The sequence below is a fragment of the Chiloscyllium plagiosum genome, chromosome 41 (assembly GCF_004010195.1).
Source record: "Chiloscyllium plagiosum isolate BGI_BamShark_2017 chromosome 41, ASM401019v2, whole genome shotgun sequence".
Lineage (NCBI taxonomy): Eukaryota > Metazoa > Chordata > Chondrichthyes > Orectolobiformes > Hemiscylliidae > Chiloscyllium > Chiloscyllium plagiosum.
This window is the reverse complement of record NC_057750.1, coordinates 15400202-15411000: the sequence shown is the minus strand read 5'-3', so window position 1 is coordinate 15411000 and position 10799 is coordinate 15400202. Positions and strand designations below refer to the sequence as shown.

At 44.6% G+C, this 10799-nt stretch overlaps 1 protein-coding gene across 1 annotated transcript in view; it reads left to right on the top strand.

Moving 5' to 3' along the window:
* LOC122542883 (inositol-trisphosphate 3-kinase C-like) overlaps positions 1 to 9195 on the top strand; it is a 75004-nt gene extending 65809 nt beyond the window's left edge. Inside the window, exons 4-7 of the mRNA XM_043681002.1 lie at positions 977 to 1181; positions 2487 to 2588; positions 3989 to 4060; positions 5842 to 9195. Of these exons, the coding sequence (XP_043536937.1) occupies positions 977 to 1181; positions 2487 to 2588; positions 3989 to 4060; positions 5842 to 6045 (583 nt within the window). The 3' untranslated portion in view covers positions 6046 to 9195. The remainder of the gene's footprint in view (positions 1 to 976; positions 1182 to 2486; positions 2589 to 3988; positions 4061 to 5841) is intronic.
* Positions 9196 to 10799: the final 1604 nt, after the last annotated feature.

Here is a 10799-nt window from a genome sequence, read left to right as displayed (position 1 = left end):
GCACACACTCTCAGGCAGGCAGACATGCACGCTCACACGCACACTCTCAGGCAGGGTGACATGCACGCGCGCGCGCACACTCTCTGGCAGGCAGACATGCACCCGCGCGCGCGCGCACACTCAGGCAGGCAGACATGCATGCTCACGCGCACACACTCGGGCAGGGAGACATGCATGCGCGCGCGCGCACACTCTCTCTCAGGCAGACAGACATGCATGCTCACGCGCACACACTCAGGCAGGGAGACATGCATGCGCGCGCGCACACTCTCTCTCAGGCAGACAGACATGCATGCGCGTGCACACTCTCAGTCAGGGAGACATGCGCGCGCACACTCTCAGGCAGGCAGACATGCACACGCGCGCACACACTCTCGCAGACAGACAGACAGACATGCATGTGCGCGTACACTCTCAGGCTGGGAGACATGCACGCGCGCGCGCACACACTCTCAGGCAAGCAGACAATCACGCGCGCGCGCACACTCTCAGGCAGGGCGACATGCACGCGCGCGCGCACACTCTCAGGCAGGGCGACATGCACGCGCGCGCGCACACTCTCTGGCAGGGAGACATGCACACGCGCATGCACACTCTCGGGCAGGGAGACATGCACGCGCGCGCGCACACTCTCAGGCAGGGAGACATGCACGCGCGCGCGCGCGCACACCCTCAGGCAGGGAGACATGCACCCGCGTGTGCACACTCTCTCAGGCAGGGAGTCATGCACCCGCGCGTGCACACTCTCTCAGGCAGGGAGACATGCACCCACGCGTGCACACACTCTCAGGCAGGCAGACATGCACTCGCGCGCGCGCACTCTCTCAGGCAGACTGTGTTGCTGGAGGATGTGGATTAAGAGGTGAAGGAGAGAGCTGAACTGGACAGTGTGTACAGTAACCATATTTACAAATAGTGATGTTTTTTGGTTTAGCCCTCACGTTTTTCTAACTGGAACTCAACTTTTCTTTTTAAGGACATACCTTGAGGAAGAGTTAACCAAAGCTCGTGAGAAGCCCAAACTGCGGAAAGACATGTATGAGAAGATGATCGCAGTGGATCCAAATGCCCCCACGCAGGAGGAGCATGAGCAGAAAGCTGTCCTGAAGCCACGTTACATGCAGTGGCGGGAGACACTCAGTTCAACTGCAACACTTGGATTCAGGATAGAAGGCATCAGGGTAGGTGGAGTGGGGGGGCTGCCTGGGCCAGTCAAGAATCAACATTGTCAGAGAAAGCTAGAAAAAGGAGTAAACCACTCACCTTCTGGAACTAGATCTGCCATGGCTGATCCATGACTCTAGCTGCCTATGCCTTCGGTCCCAAAACCCCATCCATCTCCATTTTAAAGTTAATAATTGACTTAGAATTGTAAAATTGCAGAAGATGGCTCTCTCTCTTTTATCTATGGAATTAATCCTTAATTTCACTCCAGACATGTCTGTCTCTAATCTTTTGACAATATCCCATGGTGTAAGATTCCCTAATCACCGTAGTTAAGTTTCTGGCTCTATACTATTTCCTTTATTATCTTAAACATTTAGATCTACTCACTGCTTAACCTGTTTTAATTTCAAGGCTTAAACCTGGAATCTCAGTCCATTTTGTTTGAACTGGCTCTCAGAAGGAGCAATGCACTTGATGCCATTGTGCTGTTCCTCCTTATGACCCTGTGAATAACTATTTAGTCCATTTTTGAATGCCTCCGTTTAATATGGCTCCATAGTCTTGCAGTCCACTCCTGATATTAAAAACTCAGTACATGTACAGGTCGTTTCGCTTTAACATGCATTTTGTTAAGGCAAATTCGTTATAATGTGATTGGTGAATTGGGGACATTCTTTCTAAAGTACCAACTTCTAAAATGTGTGTTGGCTGTAATGCGATTATATTGCCAACATTTTAAGCGCTGTTTCTAAAGCAACCATTGTATTATAGAAGAGCTATCTGTAAAAGTTTTTCCTCCTATCACTTTAATCATTTGGGTAATTACACCCATGTGTATGTGTGTCTATGGATGTGATGACTCCTTGTTACTTAAGATTAGAGTGGTGCTGGAAAAGCACAGCAGGTCAGGCAGCATCTGAGGAGCAGGAAAATCAATTTTCATACTCCTCGGATGCTGCCTGACCTGCTGTGCTTTTCCAGCACCACTCTAATCTTGACTCTGATCTCCAGCATCTGCAGTCCTCACTTTTGCCTCCTTGTTACTTAACCCTGGTCAATCAAGCATAGATGTGGAGAGGCTATACAGCACTTTCTCTGAGGCCTATACACCCTTCCTAAGGTGTGGCAGTCAGAACTCAGTGTAAAAGAGTCCCAAACCAGCCAGATGTTTTTGGGGAAGTCAGTTGGGCAAGAGGAGACAGCAGGGTTTGGGGAATCGTGCTCCATAGAAATGGTGACTCTGGCATTCATTTCACTTGAACCTGTACATCTGCCTTCACTCATGTTAAAGGCTTTTTGTTTCTCTTTCATATGCGTAGAAGGCTGATGGCTCCTGCAGCACAAGCTTCAAGAAAACCAGACTCAAAGAGGAGGTCATGGAAGCACTGAAAGATTTTGTGGACAGCAATCGAAACATCTTGGTAACTATCTATCCTCCATTACCAGGGTGGCATGCAGATGCAACAAACATTTTCGAAGGCAAATAGAATGTTTATCTTTATTGCAAGGGATGTTGCGTAAAGGAAGGGTAGATCTTGCTACAAGTGTAGCTTGTACCAGTGAGGCTATAATACTGCATCCAGCTGTGGCATCCTTGAGGAGAGGTATACTTGCAATGGAAGCAGTTCAGAGAAGATTCACTCAGCTGATTCCTGGAATGAAGGGGTTGCCTTACAGGAAGGGCTGTGCAGGTTGAGCCTATACTTAATGGCACTTAGAAAAGTAAAAGGTGTCTTTTGTTTTCTTTACCCTCTGGGACGTTGGCATTGCTGACATTAGATTAGATTACTTACAGTGTGGAAACAGGCCCTTCGGCCCAACAAGTCCACACCAACCCGCCGAAGCGTAATCCATTCCCCTACATTTACCCCTTCACCTAACACTACGGGCAATTTAGCATGGCCAATTCACCTAACCTGCACATTTTTGGATTGTGGGAGGAAACCGGAGCACCCGGAGGAAACCCACACAGACATGGAGAGAATGTGCAAACTCCGCACAGAGTTGCCTGAGGCAGGAATTGAACCCAGGTCTCTGGCACTGTGAGGCAGCAGTGCTAACTACTGCGCCACCATGCCGCCCCATGTTGCCCATTCCCAGTTGCCTTTGAACGGAGTGGTGAATTCAACCATTTCAGCGGGCAGATAAAAGTCAATCACGTTACTGTGGGCCAAAAGTCACACAACTGGTTAAAAATGTCAGATTTCCCTCCCTAATGGACACAAATTAACCTAATAGGATTTTACAACAACTGACAAAGTTAACAACAATTAGACTAGCATTTAATTCCAGATTTATTCTTTTGAATTCAGATTGCATCATCTCCCATGGTGGAATTCAAAACTCGTTTCCCCAGAACATTAGCTTAGGGCTCTGCATTATCAGACCTCCACTAGGGAGCTTGAATTCAAAATAAGGAGTCTCCCATTTATGATGGAGAAATTTGTTTTTCTCTGTGTTGTCAGTCTTTGGAATTCTTTTCTCCAGTGGAGGCTGGGATCCTGAATATATTCAAGGTGGAGTTTTATTTTGATGGATTGATGAGCCGAGCTTATGGGGACACCAGGAATGAGGAGTGGAGGCCACACCAGATCAGCCATGAATGTCAGAGTAAACTAAAGGAGCCAAGTGGTCTCTGCTTTCTTCATGTCAGAGTTCACAGATTTCTCCCTCATTTCTCTGCCTGAGATTGGACAGTTCCTCCTCTATTTCACGCACATTCACCACCAATACACAGAGACTCCCAAATTGCCCTTCCACATTCCTCACCTGCCTTTGTTCATGTAAATGATACTAATATTCCTGTATTGTCCTGTTGCAGAGAAACTATTTGACGCGGTTGAAGGAATTGAGGGCAGCTCTGGAGGGCTCTGAGTTCTTCAACACACATGAGGTAATGCATGTTGCCTGTCTACCCACTCAGCGTACAGACCACTGTGAACTAACATCCCTGTTTGCTACATTAACCATATATGCATTAAAAAACATTTGCAGCTGAAAATGTACAGCAATCCCAGATGCAGCTGGCAAGGAAACAAAAATTAAATGTTTGTGATACTTTCAGAATCAAAGTTCTGTGTTGATGGAGCTGTTGCCATTGATTTCTTAGAATGAGAATCTTAGAATCCCTACAGTATGAAAACAGGCCCTTCGGCCCAACAAGGCCACACTGACCCTCTGAAGAGTATCCCACTCAAACCCATTCCCCTACCCTGTTACTCTACATTTACCACTAACTAACACATTCCTCGAACACTATGGGCAATTTAGCATGGCGAGTTGACTGAACCTGCACATCTTTGGACTGTGGGAGGAAACTGAGCACCTGGAAGAACCCCATGTAGACACGGGCAGGATGTGCAAACTCCACACAGAAGTTACCCGAATCAAACCCAGGTCCCTGGTGCTGTGAGGCAACATTGTTCATCACCCAGCCACCGTGTCACCCATGATTTTGTACCTTTTTATATAATTAGGCTGTCCAGGAGCCTCTTAATTGTCTACTTAATGTTCCTGATTTGATCTGTTTGTATCAATGTCATTCCTAATCTTTGAGTTGGGGTTAGGATTAAGTTGCTGCTTGTATTTCTGTTTCCTGTTGTTACTCTGCCCATTTACTTATGCCATGTTTGAGACTTGGCAAGTATTGTTGTTTGAAGGTTATTTGGGTGGCACTGTGGTTAACAATGCTGCCTCACAGTGCCAGGGACCCAAGTTCAATTCCACACTAGCTGTGTGGTGTTTGCATGTTCTCCCTGTATCTGTGTGGTTCCTACCAGGTGCTCCAGTTTCTTCCCACAACCAAAGACGTGCAGGTTAGGAGGATTGGCTGTGTTAAATGCGGGTTATGGGATGGGTTGGGATGCTCTTCAGAGGGATGGTGCAGACTTAGGGGGCCAAATGGCCTCTATCTTCACTGTAGGGATTCTATGTTCTTATCATTATTGCCCCATATCTCTTGGTAGCTGGGGTGTGAGTGGCTCTCCAACAATTGCTTAAGACAAGACTGCGCAGTCTCTACACACACTCTTGATTTCTCAACAGTTTGATTTGGAGACTGTTCAATATATTCATGGTTTCTGCACTTATTAGGTTCCTGGGCTGATTAAAATAATTTGAGTCATTGGGTTGGCTAACCATGGAGTGCTTCAGAGTCACCTCCTTGCTTCCTCCTCTGGGGTTCACTTGAGCTGATGGCTTCTTTTGTCTCTCTCACCTTTCATCCCCTAATATCAAAGTGTGGTTTAGATTGTAGCAGTGCAAGATGACATGTCATTCACTGCTTTCTCAAGCCATTCTAGATGGCAATAAATTTGGACTAATTAACAGCTATATGCTGAGAATGCCCAAAAGCAAATTTATAAATTATCTTCTGCCATTTTAGACTGAAGAGACGAAGTTTCTTAAGGGGGTTGTATATCTTTGGAATGTTCTAACCCAGAGGGTTGTGGAATGCTCGGTCAATGAGTGTGTTCAAGACTGAGATCAAAAGACTTCTGGGCACCATGGAAATGAAGGGAAATGGGGCAAGACTGAGAAAAACAGGTTGAGATCAACTATAAGCCATGATTTTATTCAACAGCAATGTTTTTCAGGCTGAATGGCCTCTTCCTTGTATTTCTTCTGACTGACTCCTGACCAGGGAAATATGTCTTTTTGTTTTGTTCTTTCCAGGTGGTTGGAAGTTCTCTCCTGTTCGTCCATGACAAGTCCGAGCTGGCGAAGGTTTGGATGATTGACTTTGGGAAGACAGTGCTGTTACCTGACCATGGGACACTGAACCACAGGGTGCCCTGGGTGGAAGGCAATCGAGAGGACGGCTACTTGTGGGGGATGGACAACCTCATCAACATTATCAGCCAAATGATAGAGGAGTGACTCATTCTAGCAGCCTGCGGGCCTTCCATTCCCAGCCGGCCAAGTCTGCCGCTTTCAGGATGACATACAGCCCCCCCCTACATGGGGAGTGAAGTGGGTTGGACTATTCTTTGGAAACTTCTTTCCCTCCTTCACTACCTCCGACAAGTTCTGAAACTTGTCGTGGTTACAGAGGAGGGATGCAACACTCAGTTGGGATGTTAGTCATGGGTTGGGGGTGGGGGGAGGTTTGATGATATGGGATACAAATGGCTTAACAAAGATAAGCTGAGGCCACACGAGTAATTTCTGGGATTTGATGTGCTGCATCTAAATTGTGACGTTGACCTTTCTGAGTACTCCGCCTGTCCTCTGATGTCAGTGGTGAAAGTAAGAAGGAAGGAGTTTCAACTTTGAACTATGGACATTTCCCCCATGTGGGTCAATGCAGAGCAGACACTGCAAATGCTCAGCTCGTGAACACTTTTTTTCAAGATGGAACTTGAGCAGAAACATTGGAGAGGGCAGAGATATTTCCTGGATCTGTTGAATCTTTTTAAAGCTGATGAACTGAACAGCTGTGAAATCCACTAGCCTTTCACTGGCACTGAGACCTGTGGCTTTTGTACGGATTGTAAATGCTTTTCCATTATTCCTCGATTTGTCATTTTTGGAACTTGTATGATATGCTGTGACCCAAGAGAAATTCCCTGTAGGGACACCCTACTGCACTGTGCACTGATAAACTCGAGAGCTTCCCACCCCTTCCCTCTGGTGCAGTGGTCAAGCTAGGTAGAAGCCAGGTGGGTTCAGGTGATGGTGAAAATGCTCATTGATAACATACACAGTCTAAACCTTGTGAAAGAACAATTGTAAGAAAAGTCTCTCAATCCGAATTTGATTTGAAGCAGGGGCAGGGCTTGTTTAGCTGAGTAGGAAGTAAATAGTCTGAAGTACAAAATTCTTCAGACTATTTACCCATTCGTAACACCCAGTCTCTCAGTTTCCTTCTGTTCCTGAGGCTAGTTTTACTGCATTTTTTTTCCATTCCTCTTTGGTTTCTTTTTGGAGTTTAATTTGGGCTGATACTCTGCTGAAACTTGACCAGTATATCAATCCACTTGTCCTGGGAGTAATCTGGAAGTACCTTTTTTGTTTTTATAAACACACAAAGACCAGTGGTACCTTTTATCCATTACTGCACCTCTGTCCAGCACTGTTGAAGTGGGACCAGTTCTTGCATTCTCTCCATGTGGTGTAGTTGTGCAGGAAATGCCTGCCTGACTGTAGATCAAGTACAGGGGCTAGGCCATGTTGAGCAACAGACAAACGTGGAGTAACCAGCCCGGTCACTCACTGTCCTTTTGGGGTTTCTTGTAGTCTTGTTTTTTGAAGTTAATCCATTCTTGGACCTACAAGACTTGTCGTAGCAGCATAGCTCAGACACCAATGGTTATAGCCATCACACTTAAAGCAACACTCAGCTGTTACAGTTTTTAAAAAATATTTTAATGTACAGACATTTTCCTGAAGCGGATATATAGGGGAAGCAGGGGTTTGATTGTTGCCTTTACTCGAGTGTGGACCAGCTGCAAGTGATCTCTCTACCCATCTGTTAACTGGCTCAAAAAGATCCTTTCTAGATCAACAGATTTAGAGCTACCTGCAAGAAATGTAAAACCTATATTTCTCGCTATAATCCCAGTGGAAGCACTGAATTATCAGAACAAAATTGAGTTGAGTCGTTGTAAATATTTCTGACCCCTCACCTTCTTTACAGGGGTCTTTGCCTTATGTATAAGAATTTGTTGTACTATACGGGACTGTGTATACTGAATCTTAATTGCAATGTGTCTTAACTGATTTTTTTCCTCTGTTATCTACTTTTTTACATTTATGAGTGAGGGTTTTATCTCCACTATCAGGCTCAGATCTGGTGGTGAGGCTGCAAAATGAGTTATTAACCAGCAGAGAAGCTGTGCTGGGGTGAACCATTTTTAATTCAAAATCCAAAGTTGATTTTAAAAAGTTTTATTGGGATGTGAGCAGTTCTGGCAAGGCCAGTGTTGCTAATCCATAATTGCCCTTGACTAGGTGGCAGTGTATTCTTGTATGACCACCAAATCATCTTACTGTTTGAAACAAACACCTTGTCATGTGTGTCCCCTGTGACGTGTGAAATGGAGAGTGTTGGGAAGTGGTTTGCACAAAAGCAGCTCCGCTTTCTGTTGGTGATATTTGAGATTCTGACACAATGTGATCAGAGTAGAGTTCTCCCTATTCTCTTTCTTGCCACAGACAGCAGGAAGGAACTTTATTCATTAATAAGACAGAAGACCTTTTGTAGTAATAATTTAGAAACCTTGTTTTCAGGGAGACAGAAGCCTGGCATTCTACTTGACCTTCAAAGGGTTAATTTAGTCTGTTACACTGTGTTAGCTTTCCTTCAAGTTCCCACCGTCTTGTCCAAGGGATGTTTAGATTGAAAAGTTTCATTGATTCTGCCAGTATGAGTTGAAGGTTAGAGACCTTTTACTGCTGTTCAGAGAGAGTGTGCCTTTGTACAGCACCTAGCTGACAGTGTGCTGCATCTAAATGGGCCAGAACTGGTAAAGGAGGTTCACCTTGGTTACAGCACTGTCAAAACAGCATGGCCAATGGTCTGAGCACTTAGCCTTTGCTGTTTCTTAAATGCTGCAGGGAGAGCAAATACTGCCTTCAGAACATTTCCACCAGTTGATCAGTAGATTTTGACAGTACTAGACTCTTGAGTGTCCTCCCCATAAAACATTGGGATACCAATTAACCAAACTGATTTCCATACCCAGGCCAGCTGTCTGTGCCTGATTGTCCTGCTGTCTCTTAGATTTAACCATAACTCCCCACAAATAGAGAGCCCTACCCTTTGTAAGTAAGGTTGAGGTCTTACCTACCAGGTCCAAATACATTCAAGCACACATTGTTTACAAAGCTATCCATAAAAAAGTGTTAAGCCCCCATCTTTATATTGTTGTGTATATGAACAATTGCTGGAAAATACTGGAATATGCATGTTTTTTTTAATTTATATTGCATTAAAATTGTACTGCTGGGTGAATTTGCATACAATGTTAACTAACCGATTCTTTGTCATAATAAAGTTGACCCTCAGTGAGGATTTCTACATATTTACCCATCTGTGGACCTTGTTTTCGTTTTTCAAAATGCTTTAAGTCACTACCAGCACCTGTCTGTCTATCTCTCACTCACTCACTCACTCTCTCTCTCCAGCTACGCCTGCCTCTTCGTAGGGTATGTGGAAAGTAGCCATGGGCACCCGCATGGGCCCCAGCTACGCCTGCCTCTTCGTAGGGTATGTGGAACAATCCATCTTCCGCAACTACACTGACACGCTCTCACTCACGCACTCCGGATCCATTTGCTTGCTTTCTCAGGTACAAACCAAATCCAGACTACCCAATGATTTCAGCCTAGAGATCTTGGTCTGAATTTGCCCAAACATGCAATACATTCAAAAAAACACCCAAATAACTGTGGAAGCCAGAAATCGGAAACAAACAGAAATTGCTGGAAAAACTTAGCAGGTTTGGCAACATCTATGGAGAGAAAGCCGAATTAATGTTTTGAGTCCAATGACCCTCCTTTAGAACACCAAGCAAAAAAAAAACAAAGAACTGTGGATGCTGGGAATCCAAAACAAAAACAAATTGCTGGGAAATCTCAGGAGGTCTGGCCGCACATATGGTGGAAAGGCAGAGTTAACACTTCCAGTCCAGTGCTCTTTTGATGCTGCAAGACCTGCTGAGTTTCTCCAGTGTATTATTCAACTGGAGATGCTATCCTCCTTTATCCCATTCGTTGTGGAAAGCCACACATTCGAACTATCTGACTTGCTTTAAACATTTAAAATCATTATCAGTTTGATTGATGGCAGTGGAAAAAGATGAGACATTTGATTGCAGAATTCAGACTAGAATACCTCCGCATAATTTTTATCAAACAGTCTTAAGGGTAGGTACGGCGTAGAGTTAGATAAGCAGTAAACCCCTCTCTATTCTGTTCCTATTGAATATTTCCAGAACAGTTACAACAAAGGTTGAATTCAGAGGGAAACCTTGGCTACACTGTTCCATTGGTGCTTTTGGGCCTCTGGCCAGTTCCCAAAGCAAAGTCTCACTGAACTGAAGGACAGATTGATAAGTTGAACACTTAGGATCTATGCTCTGGACCCATAGCACTGCTAGTTATCTGGCACTAAAATTAAAGAACAATATGGAGCAGCATGAACTTTTGACGTAATGACCTCCAACATTCACTGTAACCAGATGAGAATGGAAAACCCAGCCTGGACATGTATGAATGTCAGTATTAGAAACATATTCAAGAACCCTGGGAGATGATGTAATTTTGTTTAGTTTCTTAAATCTGTTCACTGTCATGGCTGACGCTGATCAACACAATTCTGTGCTATTATGAAGTCACAATGCTTCACATACTGATGAATGAACAATGTTAATGCAAATTAAGTGATCAATAGCTTTAATATTCCTTGTGTGGATGTAGGCATCATTGGCAAGGTTAACATGTGCTGTCCCTCTGATTGTTCGTGAACTGTGTTGCAGTCCAAATCATGCAGATACATTAGCAACATTAAGAAAGGAGCTGCTGGATTTTGATCCAAAAATAGAGTATAAAAATTAGCAAGTAATGTTGCAGCTGTACTGAACTTTAGTCAGGCCACATTTGGAATAAAACATATGGTTCTGGTTGCCACA